The sequence below is a fragment of the Suncus etruscus genome, chromosome 1 (genome assembly GCF_024139225.1).
Source record: "Suncus etruscus isolate mSunEtr1 chromosome 1, mSunEtr1.pri.cur, whole genome shotgun sequence".
Taxonomy (NCBI): Eukaryota; Metazoa; Chordata; class Mammalia; order Eulipotyphla; family Soricidae; genus Suncus; species Suncus etruscus.
This window is the reverse complement of record NC_064848.1, coordinates 204,404,043-204,426,731: the sequence shown is the minus strand read 5'-3', so window position 1 is coordinate 204,426,731 and position 22,689 is coordinate 204,404,043. Positions and strand designations below refer to the sequence as shown.

Sequence of the window (22,689 nt, the reverse complement as noted above, 5' to 3'; positions counted from 1 at the left end):
TATTTTTGTTTGTTTTGTTTGTTTATTTTTTTTGTCTACACCCAGTGGTGGTGCTTAGGGCTTACTCATGGCTGTGTTCATGGATCACTTGGACCATGTGGAGTGTTAGGGATTAAACCTGGATCTGGCTATGTTACTAAGCAAGGGCCCAACCCAAACACGCCAGCCTTTTTTTTTTTTTTTTGGCCACACCCCATGGCACCCAGGAATTACTCCTGGTTGGGACCAGAGCGATGTGTTTGCCTTGCATGGAGCGGACCAGATTGGATCCCTGGCATCCCATATGGTCCCTGAGACTGCCAAGAGTAATTTCTGAGTGTAGACCTCTGAGCCCACTGAGTGTGTTCCAAAAACAAATAAATAAAAAATTTGCTCCTGACAGGCTCTAGGGCAGGGGTCCTCAAACTTTTTAAACAGGGGGCCAGTTCACTGTCCCTCAGACCATTGGAGGGTCTGGCTATAGTAAAAACAAAACTTATGAACGAATTCTTATGCACACTGCATATATCTTATTTTGCAATGAAGAAACAAAACAGATATAAATACAATATGTGGCCCACGGGCCATAGTTTGAGGACCACTGGGGGGGTGGGGTGGAGAAACTATATGGGATGCCAGGGGTCAAAAATGGGTAATGCCTTACCTGCTGTCCTAGCCCTCTGATCATGCTCCTGCCCGTTTTTTTTTTTTTTTTTTTTTGTCTTGGGGTCACATCAGGCAGTGTTTAGTATTTGCTCCAGGGATCTCAGAGAACCAAATGGGGTGCTAGGCATTGAACAGGATTGGCTGTGTGCATGACAGGGACCCTCCCCACTGTACTATTACTCTGCCCCCTCTTTTGGATTTCTAAACTGGAGCAATTGCAGTAAGGGGGTTTCTTTAAGTTAACCAGGAGCTCCTGGAAGAGAGGCAGGTGGAGCAGGGAAAGGAAGGTTTCACTGGAGATTTGCTGAGTTGTAAATGGCTTGTGGCTACCCTGGTGGAGAGGTTCAGAAGTCAGCAGTGAACCACCTGCCCACATCTCTGCTCTGGTGATGTGGACTTTCATACTGCAGGTGCATGTCTCCATTCTGAGCAGATGCCCCGAATCCAAGCTGGGGTGTGACTTGGCCTTTTCCGCTCTTAATTAGCCCATGTTCAGGGGTCAGATCAATAATAGCATAGTGGGGAGGGCATTTACCTTGCATATGGCTGACCCAGGTTCCATCCCTGGCATCCCATGAACCTGCCAGGAATAATATTTCTGAGTGCAGAGCTTGAGTGTTGACGAGGTGGTCCCAAAACAACAGCCTATGTTTTCTTTTCCTTCCTTCCTTCCTTCCTTCCTTCCTTCCTTCCTTCCTTCCTTCCTTCCTTCCTTCCTTCCTTCCTTCCTTCCTTCCTTCCTTCCTTCCTTCCTTCCTTCCTTCCCCCTTTCTTTCTTTCTTTCTTTCTTTCTTTCTTTCTTTCTTTCTTTCTTTCTTTCTTTCTTTCTTTCTTTCTTTCTTTCTTTCTTTCTTTCTTTCTTTCTTTCTTTCTTTTTTCTTTTTTTTTGGGTCACACCCGGCGGTGCTCAGGGGTTACTCCTGGCTGTCTGCTCAGAAATAGCTCCTGGCAGGCACAAGGGTACCATATGGGACACCAGGATTTGAACCAACCACCTGTGGTCCTGGATCGGCTGCTTGCAAAGCAAACACTGCTGTGCTTTCTCTCCGGACCTCCCTCTCTCTCTCTTTCTCTCCTTCCTTCCTTCCTTCCTTCCTTCCTTCCTTCCTTCCTTCCTTCCTTCCTTCCTTCCTTCCTTCCCTCCCTCTCTTCCTCCCTCCCTCCCTCCCCCTCTCTCTTTTTCTTCCTTCCTTCCTTCCTCCCTCCCTCCCTCCCTCCCTCCCTCCCTCCCTCCCTCCCTCCCTCCCTCCCTCCCTCCCTCCCTCCCTCCCTCCCTCTCTCTCTCTCTCTCTCTCTTTCTTTCTTTCTTTCTTTCTTTCTTTCTTTCTTTCTTTCTTTCTTTCTTTCTTTCTTTCTTTCTTTCTTTCTTTCTTTCTTTCTTTCTTTCTTTCTGGGGAAGAGTCACATCTGGCGGCACTCAGGGGTTACTCCTGGTTCTGCACTAAGAAATTGCTCTTGGCAGGCATGGGGGACCATAAGTGATACCAGGGTTCAAACCACCATCTGTCCTGGATCGGCTACGTGCAAGGCAAACACCCTTCCGCTGTGCTATCTCTCCGTCCACTCTCGAGTTAATATCTACCTCTCTCCTTCCCTCCCTTCATAACTACACAGAGAAGTCAGTGGTGGAGTAGGAGCCATAATACAGCAGGGAAGGTATGTATTTTCCATCTCAAGCATTCCATTTGCTTCTTTTGGCACCATCTGGGGTTTATTCCTGAGCACATTAGTCTGTGAGTACTACAGGTGTGGGCACCCCCCCAAATACTCCCAAACCAAAACCCACTACAGGAGGTAAGTTAAGTCTCTATCCTTGAACATGGCCTCCTCAGCCATGTTCATTGGTTGGTATTCTCCTCCGCCTCATATGCTTCTCTGAGCACCACCAGGGGTCATTTCTGAGCACAGAGCCAGGAATATCCCCCCCCCAAACAAAAAAAAAAAGTAAGATTCTGGGGTTGGAAGTTCCAATAAATGGCAAATAGGTGCCAATAAGGATGGAGAACTAAGTCTAGAGAACACATAAAATGTGAAATAAGAGAGACTGGAGCGATAGAAAGCGGGGAGGGATTTTGCCTTGCATGTGGCTGACCTGAGTTCAATCCCTAGCATTCCACATAGTCCCCAGAGCCTGTCAGGAGTGATTCCTGAGCACAGAGCCAGGAGGAATCCCTGACCACAGTTAGGTGCTCCCCCCTCCACCTCCAAGATGGCAAGGCGTTCAAGGTCAGGCCACGATCCTGTCAAACCTATCCTTGGGCAGAGTCTCCAAGGGAGCAGGGGGCTGGAAAACTGGGGGCCACCAAGACCCTGTAGTAGCCTAGCTGAGCCCCGTGTTGTGGGGATTCCACAGATTGCAGTAGGCTGAGGAGCCGGTGTGGGAGGTGAGTGAGCTGGCATGGCCATTTCCCTCAGGGATGTTTGGCCAGGAATTGAGAAAGAGAGAGAGAGAGAGGTGGTAACTTAAAAAAGAAAGAGAATTGATTTTTCTCTGCTGGGAGGACTGAGGGAAAAGATGGCTCCTAAGGTGGGGGAGCAGGGTTGGGTGAGGCTGAGCAAATAGGGGAGACTCTTCTCGAGGGCCTGATTTGAGTTTTGGCTTTGGGGCTGTGCTTAGGGTTGACTGGACCCATCTGGGATGGCAGATGGAACCTGGGCCAGCCTCATGTGTGTGTGTTGAGCAGTTTCCTGTCTCCTCTCTTGAGCCCTGACATTTTTTTTTTTTTTGTTTAAGTTTATTTTTTGAGCCCCACGTAGGGGGGCCACTCTGGGGTGACTCTTTTGAGCTCTGTGCTCAAAAATGGAAGTGGGGGGGGTACCATCTGGGATGCCAGGGATGGAACTGGGGTGGTTGTCAGGTACCATTCCTGCTGTAGGCCTGACTTTGTGGTATGGAAGCCCCTTGTTCAGGAGGGGTCACTGGGTGGGTTTGGGGGTGTCCTGAGGGACCCCCTTCTGCTGGGTCCTGGGTCCTCGAGGGCCTGGAGGCCTGAGGGAAGAAAGAGGGGCAGAAAGTCTGGTGGGCAGCGGCTTGAGGCAGCAGCTTCTTGGCTCCTCAGGGGCTGAGGGGAGCCAAGCTCTGCTGTGGCTTTGAGGGGCCAGCAGCTAGGGGGGGCCCTGGGGCATTTTTTCTCCTCAGAAGCTCACACTGGGCACCCCCAGAGCCGGCCCCACCGGGGGGGCTGTGCCCTCGGGGTCGGAGGCCCACGACTAGGCCTCGGAGCCTCGCCGGCGAGGAACCAGCTGGAAGCCATTTTGAGGCCAGACAATACCGCCCCGCCCCGAGCCGCCGCGCGCGCCCCCGCGAGCAGGCCCCGGCTGCGCGCGCCCGCGCCTCTTCCCGCCGCTCGCGCCGAGGCGCCGCGGGGCGTCGGGCGCGGCGGCGCGGGGGCGGGGCGGGCGGGGGGTTATATAAGCGCCGCGCGCTCCCGCGAGGCGTCGACCAATCAGCGGCGGCGGCGGCGGCGCGGGCTCGCGCACGCAGCGACGTGGCGCGCGGGGGGAGCGCGGCGGCGGCGGCGCAGGACGTGCGCGCGCACGCGCCTCCCTCCCTCCTCGGCTCCGCGACCGCGGCCAGGCGCCTCCTTCCGCTGCCGCTCCCGCTTCCAGCGCCTCGTCTCGCCTGTGCGGCCTCCGCGCGCTCCGCCCGGCCCCGGCTCCGTCTTCCGCCCCGCGGCCGCTCTCGAGCCTCCCCAGGCCTCGCCATGGCCGACGAGAAGCCCAAGGTGAGGCGCCGCCGCCGCCGCCGAGAGGCCCGCCCGGATCGCCGCCGCCGCCTCCTCCTCAGCCTCAGCCTCAGCCTCAACCTCCGCCGCCGCCGCCTCAGCCCGACTTGGGGTCCCCGCGCCCCTCGCCTCAGCCCGCACGCCCCGCGCCATCTTCCCCCGCCCCGCCGCCCGCTGGGCCTCGCCGAGCTGCTCCTCAGGCCCCCCGCCGGGCGCGAGCGATCGTTGGGGCGCGCGGCCGGGCCACGGGGGCCCCCCCCTGCAAAGCCTGCTGCACCCCGACTCTGCGCTGCCGACACCCCGCAGTCTGGAGCTCCTGGTCCCGGCCCTGGCCACCCACGGCGGCCTCCTTGAGCTGTTTTTTTTGGGGTCCCCCTCCTCCCCGAGCCCTTGAGGGGGAGGGGAGGGGCCTCGCCACGAGGGGCTCCCCCCCCCCCGAACCCCGGTTCCTCCATCCCCATCCCCGTCCCCATCCCGCGCGGGCCATGTGGCTTTGCAGAGAGTCACCAGACACCCTGTGCCCGCCTTTTGCAAAGTCTTGGGGCGCAACTTTTTTTTTTTTTTTTTGAAGATTTTCATTATTTTTTTCGGGGGGTTCGGGTGTCTCTTTTTTGCACTCAAGTCTCTGGGCTTGCACGCACGGCTCTAGCTAAAGCCCGCCTGAGTTGGGGTCCCCCCACCCCACCCCAGACACTCTTGGTTAGATCTCTCTCGACTCCTCTCCTATGTTTTTTTTTTTTTTTTCTTCAGGAGTCACTGAAAGTGGGGGGGAGTCGCTGAATTGGGGGGTACCCGCCTCTAGATCCAGATAGAAATGGGCCAAAACCCCCCCCCCAAGTAGAACTAGGCTCCAGAGGTGAGGTGTGTGGGGGGTCGTGCTGCACCCCTTGGCAACAAAGGGGAGGGGAAAGGAGGATCTCCTGGGCTGCAAATTTTTTTTCCACGTCCACCCAAGATGAAGCTTTAGCCTTTGGGGGATCCCCGGGTTCGAGAATCCCCCCCGCTGCTTGCTTGTTTGCTTGCTTGCTTCCTTCCTTCCTTCCTTCCTTCCTCCCTGCCTGCCTCGACTCAGGACTCCCAGACTCTGGGTCCTGCAGAGATGGAAGTTGCTATAGTAGGTTGGGGAACTTTGTGAATGGGGCTAGTCCCCCTACTTTCCTCCCGGGCTCTCTCTGCACTTAAACCACTCAGAAAGAGGAGAAAACTACTTTGCTTCCCCCCCCCTTTTTTTTTCTTTTTTTTTTTTTTTTTGCTAACGGCTTTTCGGGGAGACCAGGTTGCAAAGTGCCATTTTTGGAAAGTGGGGGTGCAGAGTCAGTGGTGCAGGACCCGCTTGAGCTTGATGATGCGTCTCTTGGAGTGTGGTGCCCCCTCACAGTCTTCCCCATCCAGTCCCTGACAGCTCTTTCATGCTGTGGTAGCCCCAAGATTCCAGCCTTCAGCCGCTGCAAACAAACAGCTGGATCGTTCCTTCTCTTCACACCGGAGAAGTCAGAAACCTGTTGAATTCATTGGGGGCTGCTGCTGCTTTCGAAACGCCTCGCCTGCTTTTTCTTTCTCGTTTTCATAATTGCCACTTTTATTTTTTTTTTTTTCTCTTTCCAACAGGAAGGTGTCAAGACCGAGAACAACGATCACATTAATTTGAAGGTGGCGGGTCAGGATGGTTCTGTGGTGCAGTTTAAGATTAAGAGGCATACTCCACTTAGTAAACTCATGAAAGCCTATTGTGAACGACAGGTGAGGAACCGCACTGCTTTTCCACGAAACAAAAATTTCTCGTAAGGAAGGCGAGACTTTTCCGTTCGTAGAAACTAGAAAAGCCGAGGGTTAGTAGAGTAGATGTACTGGCATGTTGGGCATGGCTTTGTTTTGTGGGGGGGGGACATAGCTTTTATTATATGTTTGATATTGAGATGGTTTGCTTAGTGTTCTATGATTCAAATTCTGTGCCAGAAATGTGTCGGATGTTCCCCATCACTTGATTTGTTCTCAAGGGAATGTTTATTTATTTATTTGTTTTTTGGGTCACACCCAGCACTGCTCAGGAGTTACTCCTGGCTCTAGGCTCAGAAATCGCCCCTGGCAGGCACAGGGGACCAAATGGGATGCTGGGATTCGAAACACTGACCTGCATGCTAGACAAACGCTTTACCTCCATGCTATCTCTCTGGCCCCATTTATTTTTTGACACAACCCTTCAGCTCCTGGCTCTGCACTCAGAAATCACTCCTGGCAGGCTCTGGGGACCATATGGGTGCTGGGGATCAAACCTGGGTCAACCCACCTGCAAGGCAAGTAAATGCCTTACCCGCTGTGTTATTGCTCTGGCCTGGGAATGTCATTTTTCTTTTCAAAAATGAACTGAGTAATGTTTTTTGCCAGTGTCTTTTTCTTTGGGGGGGGTCACTTCTGGCTCTGAACTCAGAAGTCATTCCTGGCAGGCTCAGGGACCATATGGGATGCGGGGTCCATCCTGTGATGGCTGCATGCAAGGAAAACACTACCACTGTGCTATCACTCCCACACCCTGCCAGTGTCATTTTGTTTTGTTTTATTTTTTGTTTTTTTGTTTTGTTTTATTTTGGGTCACACCCTGCAGTGCTCAGGTTACTTCTGGCTCTTAGCATGCAAGGCAAAGGCCTATCTCCGACCCTGCCAGTGTCATTTTTAACCCATTGAAAATTTTCCTTAATGTCCAAACAATGTCTGAGTAGTTTAGTCAGTATAGAAAGAAGATTAAGTGGCAGGGTATTTGAAGCTTGCAAAATTGTAAATTTTTTTTATTCTAGTAGTGGCGGTAGAGTGAGCAGTTCAGTCTCTGAGTCAAGCTTAAGTATTCCTATTATATAGAGCTATTTGTATTTTGCTCAGAAAATAGTAAATAAACTTCAGGAAGAGGAAGTAGGAATGAACAGATGTGGGAGTAAAATGCAAGCCTTGAATAAGACAGGAGTTTTCAACTCATCCTGAATCCAGAGCAATGCAAAGATAGTTTGCAGGTAATTGAGAAGGCATTTAGATGATTTCAACAGGAACTTGTTATAAATGCTTTTATCTTTAGGGGGGATTGAATATAAGACCTTAAACCCTAGTTGATTTATCACGCAAAAGTGCTTTTCTTGCATCCTGAATGTCCAGTTGATAAAAGTTGTGTAAATGTCTTTAGATTAAAATAGAGGAGGGGGTGCTGAGAGATAGCAAGCATGGAGGTAAGGCTTTTGCCTTTCATGCAGAAGGTCATTGGTTTGAATCCAGATGGACCCTGAGCCTGCCAGGAGCAATTTCTGAGGGTGGAGCCAGTAGTAACTCCTGAGCGCTGCCCGATGTGACCCCCCCCAAAAAAAAAAGAAAAAAAAAATAGAGCCAGGGTATGGTTTTGCATGTGTAAAGTCCTAGGTTCCTCAAAAACAATCCCATAGTTTTGTTTCATTTTATTTTTGGGGCCACACCCACTGTTCTTGGCATCACTCCTGGCTGTGCTCAGGGAACCAACCTTATGGGATGCTGGGAGTTGAACCCAGGTTGGTTGTCTGCAAGGCATATAAATACCTGACCTGATGTACTGTCTTCCAACTAAGAAAGATAGTTTATCCATATTATAAATTTTTTCAAAGATAAGCTCAAGGTAGAAAAAAGTTAGGTCTTAGAGAGTATAAGGTTTGAACTGATGCTTGGGCTTCCTTCAGGGAACCTAAAGTCATTTGAAATAAGCTAAGAATAGGAACCTCTGTAGTTTGAAGGTTTACATATTATGCTTGACTCGCAATATAACTTATAGTTCCTTATGAAGATGCAATCTAAACTCCTTCAAACAGAATTTTCCTGAAATCTGTTTTCCTGGAAGCAAATGCTAACTTAATAGAGTGCTGGAGCATTCTGGGTCTAGCATCTCCCATATTGGAACAACAGCGCCCCTTCAGGTGATTGGTTTTTTTTTTAAGGTAATTATCTTTTTAAACAGGCAGCAAAACCTCAGACAAAATAGAAACATATGGCTTAGATTGAGGGCTTTTCTCCCCCCCCACCCATTGAGGGCTTTTCAATAAGATAATCTGCATAACTTTTTTTTTTTTTTTGGGTCACACCCGGCGGTGCTCAGGGGTTACTCCTGGCTGTCTGCTCAGAAATAGCTCCTGGCAGGCACGGGGGACCCTATGGGACACCGGGATTCGAACCAACCACCTTTGGTCCTGGATCGGCTGCTTGCAAGGCAAACACCCCTGTGCTATCTCTCCGGGCCCTGCTCTTAACTCCTTTTTAATTGCTATGAATTGTAACTTGAAAATGATTAGGGAGCTGGAGATGCTACCAAGTGTTAAGGTGCTTGCGTTGCACATGGTGACCATAGTTGTATCTCTGGCACTGCGTGTGGTTCTCCCAAGTGTGGCCCAGAAAACAAAACCAAACAAAACTATTTTATTTATTTATTTATTTATTTATTTATTTATTTATTTATTTAGGTTTTTGGGCCATACCCGCTGGTGCTCAGGGGTTCTCCTGGCTGTCTGCTCAGAATAGCTCCTGGCAGGCACGGGGGACCATATGGGACACCCGGACTCGAACCAACCACCTTAGGTCCTGGATTGGCTGCTTGCAAGGCAAATGCCGCTGTGCTATCTCTCCAGGCCCCAAACAAAACTCTTTCACAGAGAAGTTTGAACAAAGTTAACGGAACTTTACATTGACAACCCTCGATTCACCCACAAAGCATTCAACACAGAAATACGGGAAAATAGGAATAGATTGCCTATTTTTTTTTTTCTTTTTTGGTTTTGGGCCACACTCAGTAGTCCATAGCTTAGCTTTTGGATTTGTACCCGGAAAATACTACTGGCCATGTACAGGAGACCATATTGATATCTGGGTTGGTTGTGTGTAAGACAAGCACTGTGCTTTCAGTCCAGCCCCAGGACCTCAAAGTTTGATTACCCTCTACCTATCGTGTGCTAGAAGAGCATGTAGTGTGTGTCAGCATCAGTACTTTATCAGAGTGACTTATCAGACCCGGAACATTTTACTAATTTTGCTTTGTGAAATTTTAGGGCCTTACTGGAAGGGTTTTCCTCAGGACTGGGAATGTTCTTCAGAAGGCTGTAGTGCATGTTGGAGCCCTGGGTTCTATCCATAGCACCACTGATTGTGGCCCCAAACCAAAACCTGATTTTTATTTCTTGTGCTAAAGATTGGATTGTATTTGACTAAACCTATAAAAGTCACAGGCTTGTGAGGAATTCAGGGTTTCTCAAAAGGGGACTGTATGTGTCCTATGATTAGGCCAATTCCCTGTCTATTTTTTGGGGGGATTGTCATACTCAAGGTGCTAGAGTTTACTTGTAACCATTTTTACTTAGGGGTCACTCCTGGCAGTATTGGGAATCTGACATGAGTCAACTTCCAAGCTCTTTGTTTGGTTTTATTTTTGGGTAACACTCAGGTATTTCTCCTGGTTCTGCTTAGAAATTACTCCTGGCAGGCTTTTGGGGGTTAATTGTTTTCCCCATTGGATGCTGTAATTGAACCAGATCTTCTGCTTGCAAGGTAAATGCCCTCCCTGCTATGCTATTGTTTTAGCCCATCAAAGCTTTATTATTTATTTATTTTTTTGGTTTGGGGCCACACCCAGCGATGCTCAGGGCTCACTCCTGGCAGGTTCAGACGGACTATATAAGGGGCCAGAGAGATAGCATGAAGGTAAGGCATTTGTCTTGCATGCAGAAGGTCGGTGGTTTGAATCCCGGCATCCCATATGGTCCCCGAGCCTGCCAAGAGCGACTTCTGAGCTTAAAGCCAGGAGCAGCTGAGCACTGCAGGTTGTGACCCAAAAACCAAAGAAAAGAAATCAAAGAAATTGGGGCCGGGAAGGTGGTGCTAGAGGTAAGGTGTCTGTCTTGCAAGCGCTAGCATAGGACGGACCGTGATTCGATCCCCCCGTGTCCCATATGGTCTCCCCAAGCCAGGGGCAATTTCTGAGCCCCTGAGCGTCAAATGGGAGTGGCCCAAAAACCAAAAAAAAAAAAAAAAAAATCAAAGAAATTGCTCCTGGCAGGCTCAGGAACCATATGGGATGTCAGGTTCAAACCACGTATCTGTCCTGGGCCGGCTACGTGCAAGGCAAACGCCCTGCCACTGGGCTATCTCTAGGGCCCCAAATCTGTCCTATTCATTTTTTTTTTTTTTTGGGTTTTTGGGCCACACCCAGCGGTGCTCAGGGTTTACTCCTGGCTATCTGCTCAGAAATAGCTCCTGGCAGGCACGAGGGACCATATGGGACACCAGGATTCTAACCAACCACCTTTAGTCCTGGATTGGCTGCTTGCAAGGCAAACGCCGCTGCTGTGCTCTCTCCAATCTGTCCTATTGTTAAAGCATGTACTCCATAAAGACTAGGGCTACTCCATTATGTTTTGGAGGGAAGCAAAAGGTTTGGGCCACTCCCAGCAATACTCTGGCACTACTGGCTCTGCTCAGGAGTGACCCCTGGTGGTGCTTTTAGGATCAAATGGTGCAGTGCTTTTGATATTACTGTCTCCAGCCCTAGTTGAGGACTTTTCTAAATTTAGGCCATTGATTTACAATGGTTGAGGTGTTGTTTTGGTCTTTTTGTGGGGGTGAGGTGGTGCATGGAACTACAGCACACTTGGTGTTGTCCAGAAGTTACTTCTGCTGGCTCTGTACTTAGTGATGCCCAGGGACCATATCATATGAGATAGCAGGGATCAAACCCACATCCACTATGAGCAAGACAAATGCCCTACCTGCAGAACCATAGCTCTGGCCCCACTCAATGGTTGAGAACTTGTGTGTGTGTGTGTGTGTTTTAATATGGAATGCTTCGTGAATTTGCTTGTCATCCTTGAGCAGGCACCATGCTAATTTTTGTATCATTCCAATTTTAGTATATGTGCTGCCGAAGTGAGCACATGTGTTTGTGTGTTTGGGGCCCTACCTGGCAATACTGGGTTGCTTCTAGTCTGCACTGAAGAATTATTTTGGCCCTACTCTGGGGGCCTTCTGGAGTGCTGGGGACCAAACCCTGTCTGCCACATGCAAAGCATTTGTACTAACTTGTCAAGCTAGCTACAGGCCAGGGTGTGGTGATTGTTCAGTTGGTTGGTTGTTTAGCTCAACCCATCTGTTGATCACTCCTGGCTTGGAGGCCATATGGAATGCTAGGGATGGCTGCACACAAGGCATGTGTCCTACCTGCTATACTATTGCTCCCTTTTTTTTGGAGGGAGTCCACACCTCAGATTACTCCTGGCTCTGCACGCAGAAATCATATTTTTGGTCCACACCCGTTTGATGCTCAGGGGTTACTCCTGGCTAAACGCTCAGAAATTGCCCCTGGCTTGGGGGGACCATATGGGACACAGGGGGATCGAACTGAGGTCCTTCCTTGGCTAGCGCTTGCAAGGCAGACACCTTACCTCTAGCGCCACCTCTCCAGCCCCTGGTTTTTGGTTAATGGGTTACTCCTGGCCACCCCTGGCAGGCACAGGGGATCAATGGGATGCCGGGATTCGAACCACCGACCTGCATGCAAATGCCTTACCTCCATGCTATCTCCGGCCCCCACTTTATAATTTTAATTTAGTTTTTAGAGGTGTTTATTTTGTTTTTTGTTTTTGGACCACCACTCGGTGATGCTCAGAGGTTACTCCTGGCTATGTGCTCAGAAATCACTCCTTGGCTTGGGAACCATATGGGACGGTGGGGGTTCGAAATTCGGTCCATCCTAGGTCTATCGTGTACAGGGCAAACGCCCTATCGCTGTGCCACCATTTGTACCCCTTATTTTTATTTTTATATTTCTTTTCCCTTTTTTTGGTTTTTGGGTCACACCCGGCAGTGCTCAGTGGTTACTCTTGGCTCCACGCTTAGAAATCCCTCCTGGCAGGCACGGGGGATCATAAGGGATACCGGAATTTGAACCAATGACTTTGCGCATGAAAGACAAACGTTTTACCTCCATGCTATCTCTCTGGCCCCTATTTTTATGTTTCATCTTTATTCTGTTTATAAAGCTGTATTTTTTTCTTTTTTTTTTGTTTTTGGATTTTGGGTCACACCCAACAGCGCTCGGGTGACTCCTTTCTGTACGTTCAGAAATCGCTCCCGGGGGAACGATTGGGCTTGGGGGAACCACATGGGATGCCTGGGTTTGAACCATTGTCCTTCTGGCTTTCCGCTTTTTTAGAAAAATTTACCATTTTGTAAAAATATGGAACACTGGGGCTGGCGAGGTGGCGCTAGAGGTAAGGTGTCTGCCTTGCAAGCGCTAGCCAAGGATCAGGATCACGGTTCGATCCCCCGGCGTCCCATATGGTTCCCCCAAGCCAGGGGCAATTTCTGAGCAGCTAGCCAGGAGTAACCCCTGAGCATCAAACGGGTGTGGCCCGTAAAACCAAAAAAAAAAATATGGAACACTGCAGAATTTGCTTATCATTCTTTTTGCTTTATATTTGGGCCACACCCAGCAGTGCTCAGGGTTTACTCCTGGCTGTCTGCTCAGAAATAGCTCCTGGCAGGCACGGGGGACCATATGGGACACCCGGATTCGGGATTCGAACCAGCCACGTTTAGTCCTGGATCAGCTGCTTGCAAGGCAAACGCAGCTGTGCTATCTCTCCGGGCCCTGCGTGTCATTCTTGCACTGGGGCCATGCTAATCTTTTTTGGGTTGTTCTAGTTCTAGTATATGTGCTGCCAAAGAGAGTACCCTTTATAAATTCTTATGGCACACTTGAATTTGAATTTGGCCCACATTTTTCACCAGGGCTCAGGGGTTACTCCTGGCTCAGCACTCAAGAATTACTTCTGGGGGCCGGTGAGGTGGCGCTAAAGGTAAGGTGTCTGCCTTGCAAGCTCTAGCCAAGGAAGGACTGCGGTTAGATCCCTCACCATCCCGTATGGTTCCCTCCCCCCCAAGCCAGGGGCGATTTCTGAAGGCTTAGCCAGGAGTAACCCCTGAGCATCAAACAGGTGTGGCCCGAAAAACCAAATTAAAGAAAGATCTAAAAAGAATTACTTCTGGCAGTATTGGGGATTATATGAGATGCCAGGGGGTTGAACCTGGGTCTGCCACATGCAAGGCCAGGCCCTACCTCCCTACCCACTGTATTACTGCTCTAGCCCTTAAGGCACATTTATTGAATCTAAAAAGTGAGTCTAATGCATTTTGGACTTTTCACTTCTTATACCACCTACCCCAGAAAGAAAGGGGGGCTGGAGAGAGAGCACAACAGTAGGGCTTTTTGCCTTGCATGCAGTCATTCCAGGATGGACGGTGGTTCAAATCCCGGCATCCCATAAGGTCAGGTCCCCCATGCCTGCCAGGAGTAATCCCTGAGCAGCACCGGGTGTGATTAAAAAAAAAAAAACTCAAAAAATAGGGCCAATTTATTGGGGCAGGAACTACAGCTGAGAGTTGATACCCTATTCCTATATTGTTCCTTGTGCCCTGCCAGGAGTGATCCCTGAGCTTAGAGCCAGGTTTAAGTCCTGATCATTGCTGAGTGTGGGGAAACCCTACCCCCAAGGAAAAAAATAGGTGGCAAAAAGAATATAATTCTATGTGTTCTTTTTGTTTGTTTGTTCTTTGGGTCACACCTGGCAGCCCTCAGGGATTACTCCTGGCTCTACACTCAGAAATTGCCCCTGGCAGGCATGGGGGGACCTTATGGGATGCCGGGGTCTGATCCACTGTCAATCCTGTGTTGGTCACGTGCAAGGCAAATAAATGCCTTACCACTGTGCTTTCGCTCTGGCCCCTTTTATCTCATTTGTTCTGAATGGCCACCTTTATGAACTAGCTGTCGAATCGCGATAGCCGAGAGGGCTGAAGAGACAGTTCCTATAGTGTGGCAGTGAGGTACCGCTTGCCTTATTTATCCACTGCCCTTTTAGATTCCCAGGGCTGTTGCTGGTCCCTCATAGAAGTGATAGAAGTGATCTAGAGTGATCCTGAGCAGTGCTGTCAGTGGCCAAGACAATTTATGAGTGTTTATAGATTTTTTTCTTGTAGCACAAATTTTGTGATAATGTTTGCAAATACTATGATTTATGTCATTACATTGTGTTTGCAAAACTTGAATGTGGGTGGGAAGACAGGTTATGTTTGTGTCCCTGGTCGAATTACCCTAGGTGCTCCCAGTTCAGTGCTGGGGTTGGTGTAGAAATGAACTTTTGTAGGAAAAGCAAGTGTGTAGCCTGTTGTGTTAGCTCCCTGCACCCAAGACTGGAGTTGGTTACTTTTTTTGTTTGTTCTTTTGGGTCACACCCGGCATCACTCGCTCTACGCTCAGAAATTGCTCCTGGCAGGCTGGGGGACCATATGGGAAGCTGGGATTTGAACCGATGACCTTCTGCATGAAAGGCAAACGCCTTACCCTCCATGCTATCTCTCCGGCCCCCGTTACTTTTAGTTTTGTGACCAAACCCAAGTGGTTTTGGGAGGACCCATGTACTACCAGTGATGAATTCAAGCCAGATCACAAAGTATATTCAGACCATTGAGCTGTCTCCAGCCCAAGTCTCAAGTCTTAAAAGGAGAGTATTATGACATGCATACAAACATGACCTACAGAATAGGAGGATTTGAGATTTTTTGCTGTTCTAATTTTGGGGCCACACCAAAATTCATGTTCATGGTGAGGGGTTACTCCTGATTCTGTAATCAGGAATTATCCCTGGTGGTGCTCCAGGTATTATATAGATGCTGGAAGTCTAATCTGGACCAGCCATATACAAGGGAATTTTGTTTGTTTATTGGTTTTTGGGTCACTCCCAGCAGCATTCAGGCGTTACTCCTGGCTCTATGCTCAGAAATCACTCCTGGCAGGCTCGGGTGACCATATAGGATTCCGGGATTCGAACCACCTTCCTTCTGCATGTAAGGCAACGCCTTACCTCCATGTTCTGTCCAGCCACAGGGAATTTCTTTTTTATGTTTGGTTTTTTTGGGGGGACCCATATGGGTTGCAGTTGCCTGGGATCGAATCTGGGTCAGCTGTTGCAAACACCTTTGCTATTGTACTATTGCTCTGGCCCCTGGGAGTTTCATTTATTTTGTTTTATTTTATTTACTTCTGAAGGGCTGCACCCAGCAGTGCTCATGGTTTACTCCTGGCTTTATGTCAATTATTGTATTTTAACTTAATAAAGAGGCAAGCCTTCACCTTCTTATATGTCCTACCCTACCAGCTAAGTTGTTTGTTTTGGTTTTTGGGCCACACCCAGTAGTGCTCAGGGGTTACTCCTGGCTGTCTGCTCAGAAATAGTTCCTGGCAGGCACGGGGACCATATGGGACACCGGGATTCGAACCAACCACCTTAGGTCCTGGATGGGCTGCTTGCAAAGGCAAACAGCGCTGTGCTATCTCTCCGGGCCCAACTAAGTTTAATTCTTTTTGCTTCATTTTTGGTCACACTCCTGACTTTGGTCGTGAATCGGCTGCTTGCAAGGCAAACGCCACTGTGCTATCTCTCCAGGTTCTTGGGTAGTTTTTAAGATAGATTCATGGTGGGCTGGAGTGACAGAACAGTGGGAAGCGTGTTTGCCTTGTTCATGGCTAACCCGGGTTTTATTCCCGGCATCCCATCTAGTGCCCTGAGCCTGCCAGGAGTAAATTCTGACTGTAGAGTGCAGAGCCAGGATAATTTAGCATCACTAGATGGAATCCAACAACAAAAAAAGTAAAAGTAAAAGTAAAAGTAGATTCAGTACATCTATTGAATGTGGGTATTAAATTTTTTTTTTTAACACAAGTGTTTGTTTTAATATTTTATAACTTTTCTTTTTTCAGGCCACAACCATTTGATGCTCAGGGGTTACTCCTGGCTATGTGCTCAGAAATTGCCCCTGGCTTGGGGGGGGTCGAACTGCAGTCCTTCCTTGGCTAGCACTTGCAAGACAGACACCTTCCCTCTAGCGCCACCTCGCTGGCCCCATGTTTTAATATTTTTTTTTTTTTTTGGTTTTTGGGCCACACCCGGCGGTGCTCAGGGGTTACTCCTGGCCATCTGCTCAGAAATAGCTCCTGGCAGGCACGGGGGACCCTATGGGACACCGGGATTCGAACCAACCACCTTTGGTCCTGGATCGGCTGCTTTCAAGGCAAACACTGCTGAGCTATCTCTCCGGGCCCATGTTTTAATATTTTAATATTTTTAGTTTCAGTGATCCTTTATAATCAGGGGTCCTCAAACTTTTTAAAAAGGGGGCCAGTTCACTGTCCCTCAGACCATTGGAGGGTCAGACTATAGTAAAAACAAAACTTATATGAACGAATTCTTATGCACACTGCATATATCTTATTTTGCAATGAAGAAACAAAACGGGCTGGAGAGATAGCATGGAGGTAAGGCGTTTGCCTTTCATGCAGGAGGTCATCGGTTCGAATCCCGGCGCCCATATGGTCCCCTCTGCCTGCCAGGAGCAATTTCTAAGCCTGGAGCCAGGAATAACCCCTGAGCACTGCCGGGTGTGACCCAAAAACCAAAAAAAAAAAAAGAAGAAACAAAACAGATACAAATACAATATGTGGCCCGTGGCCCATAGTTTGAGGACCACAGCAAGTTAAGTTGTCTCATTTGAAGCAGCGAATTTGTATGAAAGCAATTATAGTTTGTAATTTGGATCATGAGACCGAGTATAAGGATATAGGATACTTCACAGAAAGCAGTTTTCAAGTTAATATATTGACAACATATTTCCAAAGATTTTATTTTCTTCTCTTCATTTGACTGAAGTTGCTAACAGCTTTGCTACTTTGGAATCTTTGCTTTTTTCTCCAGCCCTGTTTAAAATTAGGAAATATTTGAGAAGAATCTTGGAATTTGCGGTACATACCTGTTTGGGTTCATATATCCTAAAGTGCAAAAATTTTATTGTAACAATTACAAATCCATTTTGTATAGTAAAGCCTATAAAAAGGTTGTAGCTTGACATGAGAGGAGACTTGGGTTGGGATGTGACTGGTGATCTGGAGTTACTCCCAGCTTTGCTCTGGGTGGGTGTCCCCCTTGGCTGTGTACAAACCTTGATCCCCTACCCCTCGCCAGGACTGATCCATTAGACCAGTCAGAAGTAAGTCAGTGAGCTCTGAGCATTCCTAGGTGTGACCAGAAACAAACTCTTTATGGGGGGCCAGACGGGTGAGATGTTTGCTTTTATATGGTTAATTCTAGATTTGTGGTACCACAGATAGTGCTTTGAGCACCTCTAGGTTTGGCCCTACATCCACCCAAAATAAAAATTCAGAATATTTAAGGGGCCGGAGAAATAGCATGCAGAAGGTTGGTTGTTCAAATCTTGGCATCCCATATCCCCCAAGCCTGCCGGGTGAGATTTCTGAGCATAGAGCCAGGAGTAGCCTCTAAGTGCTGCGGATGTGACCCAAAAACAAAAACAAAAATCAGTATTTAAGTGAATAGTTTTAAACATAGATTTAATTGTTTGCTTTTATTTATTTTTATTTTTTAATTGTTTATTTACATGCTTATTTTAAACTTGTACAGGGTTTGTCGATGAGGCAGATCAGATTCCGATTTGACGGGCAGCCAATCAATGAGACAGACACACCTGCACAGGTAAATGTCTTTGCTTATTTGAAAAGTCAAACTGCTTTGTTCATGAACTTGGAACTCAAGGTAGTTGCAATATATGATTCTTGCTGAGGGTACCGTTTGGGATATGATGGGAGGATTGAATTTAGAGCCTTTTAGAGGTGAAACACAGTGGTCTTAGTTTCTGTTCCTCACTTGGGCCTCTGGGGTCTGTTTCTTTTCTATATTTGAAGACCATGAACAATATGACCAAAGAGGAACTGAAAGATGAAAGTCAGGTTAGATTCTCAAAATGCCAACGGTTTTCAAATACCGCTGTCACTCAGTAAATCTGATCTATCCCTAGTTTCTGATCTATTCCTTCCCCTTCCCATTGCTATTATTAGAGAATAATAATGAAAAACTTGTTTCTGACTTGCATTCTTTGGGCTTGTGTTTGTTCCTTTGTCTTTTTGGTTTAGAGCCGCTCTGACTATGCTCAGGGCTAACTCCTGTGTGTTCAGGAATGGGTGTTTGGGGAGACCATTCTGGACACCCAGGATTGAATCCAGATTGGCTGTGTGCAAGACAAGTGCCCTGCCACTGTTCTCTCTTTCTGTCCTTGCTTGCTTTTCAAGCCCTTTTTTTGGGGGGTGGGGGGGTGTCACACCCTGCAGTGCTCAGGTTACTCCTGGCTCTATGCTCAGAAATTGCTCCTGGCAGGCTTGGGGGACCATATGGGATGCCGGGATTCAAACCTTTGACCTTCTGCATGCAAGAAAAATGCCTTACCTCCATGCTATCTCTCCAGCCCCTTCTCTTTCTCCACTCTTATCTAAGTAAATTGCTTTCTATAAAAACTTGCTTTTGAAAAATAATCAACTCCGGGCCAGAGCTGTAGGGAAGACTGACCAGGACGTACCCAGTTTCGGTTCTCGGCATTCCATATGGTCCCCCAAACCTGACAGGAGTGGTTTCTGAGCACAGAGCTAGAAATGAATGCCCTGAATGCCCCAAAACAGGTATGTCCCAAAAACCAAAAAAAAAAAAAAAGGTAAAAAATAACTCATTCTTCCATAATACTGGTTTTCACTTTTCCTATAAATTAAAGGGAACTAAATCTCACTAAAGTTTTTTTGTGTTTTTGTTTTCTGAGGTCCATACCTGTCAGATTCCATTCAGGTCAGGGATCACTTCTGGCAAACTTTAGGGGATTGAATCAGAGCCGGTCATGTGTAAGGCAGGTGTCCTTTTAACTGCTATGGCTCCTGCTCCCCCTAACAAGTTTCTCCATAGTTGTATTGAGCAGGTGGCTACCTTAAAAATCTCACAATACAAAACTGAAACTGATTATCTGATACCTTCCTCTCTTTGTATCACTTGACTTACTCTGGTCTTTTGAATAGGCTGTGCTTTCTTCCCATGGCTAATTTTTTTTTGAGGTTTGGTTTTTGGGTCACACCCAGCAGCGCTCAGGCGTTAATCCTGACTCTATGCTCATAAATCGCTCCTGGCAGGCTCGGGACCATATGGGATGCTGGGATTCGAACCAATGACCTTCTGCATGAAAGGCATGCTATCTCTCCGGCCCCAGCAAACATTCTTTTAATGAGGGGCCGGAGTAGTCCTACAGCAGAGAAGGCACTGGCCTTGCACACAGCCAACTGGGTTGTCACTCAAGGGGCTGTACTTTGTTTTGTTTTGTTTTGTTTTGTTGTTTTGTGGCCACACCTGGTGGTGCTCAGTGGTTAAACCTAGCTCTGCACTTAGAAATCACTCTTGGCAGGCTCAAGGGATGCTGGAAATCGAACCTTCATCTGTCCCTGGTTTCCCATGTGCAGGGCAAATGCCCTATCGGTGTGCTGTTGCTCAAGCCCCAATCTGTACTATCTTCAGAAATTTGTAGTGTCTGTGAATTGTACTTGAAAGAATATTTTGAAGAAGTTACCTTTGGTGAAACTTCAGACTTTAAGGGGCTGGAGCAAGAGTGCAGCAGATAGGACCTTTGACCTTTGACCCTGGTTGATCCTCAGCATATCATCTGAGAGCAGAGCCAGGTGTGGACCAAAGGCTTACGAAAAAGGAAAATTATAGATATGGGAGCCACAAATAGCTTGCTTTTCTTCCCTGAGTGGGATGACCTAGGCCTACCTCCCAGAGATGTAACAGACCTGTAAGGACTGATGGGGGAGGTCAGTAGAAGGAAAAATAGTTACCATACACAACCACTTGGAGGAGCTGAATTCTGGTAAATGAGAGCAGAGAGGGGAGAAGCACATTTATCAAGGCACATTCAGCTTTTTAAGTTCCAACTGATGATCCGTAACCTAGAAGTGTATCCAATGCGGCCAGAGGAAAGCACTTGAAGGACTGCAACGTGTGCTTGGCACGTTCTGCTCCTTGTCTTCCATCCCAGTACAAAGTATCTTTATTTAGTTCAGGCTCCTGTGTTTTTGCTTTGTGTTTATCAAAAATAATGGGATTGAGGATGAACCAGGTTATTTTGGTTTTATTCAAGGCTACCTTTGGTGGTACTTGGAGACTGTTTTCTGGCTTTACTCAGAAATCGTTCCCTGTGGTGCTTGAGGGACTGCAATACCGGGACCATACATGCCTGGAAAGCATGAGGTTGTTCTCTGACCTGTGCCTGTTTTTTGTTGGGGAGGGTCCTTTGTTCTGGGGCCACTTGGTATCTGAATGCCTTGGGGGGTGTTGTCGAGCATATACTGTGCGTGGAAGGGTTCAGTCCCTCGCACTGTAGCCCCCTACAAACTGAGGAGAAATAAACCCTTCTCCATAAGGAAACTGTCACCTCAAGTGTTAAGCTGAAGAGGAGAGAGATTTTCACCGTTTTTTCTTTTCTGCTAGTTGGAAATGGAGGACGAAGATACAATTGATGTGTTCCAGCAGCAGACAGGAGGTGTCTACTAAAGGGGCCCTGCTACTTGACTTCAGAACTCAGTTTCTCCAGACCAAGAAGACATCTTCAATTAGAAAACTGCAATTTGGTTACACCACAACCTGACTACTACAGTATAGTTTTCTCTATTCTTTCATTTTCCCCCTTCCCCATTCCTTTATTGTACATAAAGTAACTGGTGTCTGTGCACAAGCATTGCATTTTTTTTTAACTAAATGGCCAATGGTATGTTTTGATTTGACATCAAATGGAGATGGGATGGGGAAAAAATATTGGTTCTGTGAAAAGTCCCCCTTTCTCCATTAGTGGCATGCTCATTCAGCTCTTATCTTTATATTCTAGTAAGTTATTTTGCTCTCAATGTTTAACAAAAAAAAAAAAACTACAAAAAAACGACATAAAAATTCTTGCATACCTTGTTTGATTGGAGAATTTTAATGTTTTTCATTTATCATTGTAAAACCAAGGACAATTTTATAACTTTTTTGTACGTAGCTGTTACATGTAGGGCAATCTGTCTTTAAGTAGGGATAAATTACTCTAAAAGAAATGAATCCTAGATAGTTTTCCCTTCAAGTCAAGCGTCTTGTTGTTTAAATAAACTTCTTGTTTAAAATGAGCAGTTTTCTTTATTTTGAAGAATATTCAAATAGAAATTTAAATTTTAGAGGAAAATGGTGACACAGATAGATCTTCTAAAGTAGCATTTATTTCCAGAAGGAGGTGGGGCCTCCTCGATCACATGCTTCAGCAGTTCCAAATATGTAACTTGGAGGTGGAGTCTTATCTCTATACAGTCATTACTGCTATAAGCGGGCGAAACCCCCTCTCAAAAAAGAAAACAGAGGGCCAGAGAGATAGCATGGAGGTAAGGCATTTACCTTTCATACAGAAGGTCATCGGTTCGAATCCTGGCGTCCCATATGGTCCCCCGTGCATGCCAGGAGCTATTTTCTGAGCACGGAGCCAGGAAAAACCCCTGAGCACTGCCGGGTGTGACCCAAAAACCACAAAAAAAAAAAAAAAAAGAAAACAAATGAGCAATTTGCTTAGTAAAAGTAAATGTTTATTTATTTATTTATTTGTTTATTTGGTTTTTGGGCCACACCCGGTAACGCTCAGGGGTTACTCCTGGCTATGTGCTCAGAAGTTGCTCCTGGCTTGGGGGACCATATGGGACACCGGGGGATCGAACTGTGGTCCGTCCAAGGCTAGCGCAGGCAAGGCAGGCACCTTACCTTTAGCGCCACCGCCCGGCCCGTAAATGTTTATTTTTAGTAAAAAAAAAATTGTCGGGGCTGGAGAGATAGCACAGCGGCGTTTGCTTTGCAAGCAGCCGACCCAGGACCTAAGGTGGTTGGTTCGAATCCCTGTGTCCCTTATGGTCCACCGTGCCTGCTAGGGCCTATTTCTGAGCAGATAGCCAGGAGTAACCCTGAGCATCGCCAGGTGTGGCCCAAAATCCAAAAAAAAAAAAAAATTGTCGAATGGCCCCTGTTTTCAAAAGTGAAGAGGTCTGGGGCCAGATTGATAGTGCAGCAAGTAGGGCACGTCCGTTGTAAGTGGTCAATACAGGTTCAGTCCCTGGCATCTCATCTTTGCCTCAACTTCTTCAGAACTGATCACTGAGCAAAGCTAGCTGTGGCCTCCCCCTAAATTTTTTGGGGAGGGGGCATTGGGGTTTGGGCCACACTCGGTGACGCTCAGGCGTTACTCCTGGCTATGCTTTCAGAAATCACTCCTGACAGGCACGGGAGACCGGATGGGATACCGGGATTTGAACCACTGTCCTAGATTGGCTTTGTGCAAGGCAAACACCCTATCGATAAGCTATCGCTCCAACCCCTAAGAG

General features: G+C 47.6%; 2 protein-coding genes and 2 non-coding genes across 4 annotated transcripts in view; 2 read left to right on the top strand and 2 right to left on the bottom strand.

Annotated features, from left to right (window-relative positions):
• GRB2 (growth factor receptor bound protein 2) overlaps positions 1–22,689 on the top strand; it is a 225,193-nt gene that overhangs the window by 137,763 nt on the left and 64,741 nt on the right. The window lies entirely within an intron of this gene.
• Positions 4,304–21,456, top strand: SUMO2 (small ubiquitin like modifier 2). Its single transcript, XM_049769920.1, has 4 exons — positions 4,304–4,370; positions 5,979–6,110; positions 17,891–17,962; positions 20,786–21,456. The coding sequence occupies exons 1-4, from the start codon at positions 4,350–4,352 to the stop codon at positions 20,846–20,848; spliced, it is 288 nt and encodes a 95-aa protein (XP_049625877.1). The 5' UTR covers positions 4,304–4,349; the 3' UTR covers positions 20,849–21,456.
• On the bottom strand, positions 11,190–11,293 carry LOC126028960 (U6 spliceosomal RNA). The gene has a single exon (XR_007502631.1). It is a non-coding gene; the product is annotated as a U6 spliceosomal RNA (small nuclear RNA).
• On the bottom strand, positions 12,985–13,091 carry LOC126029919 (U6 spliceosomal RNA). The gene has a single exon (XR_007503061.1). It is a non-coding gene; the product is annotated as a U6 spliceosomal RNA (small nuclear RNA).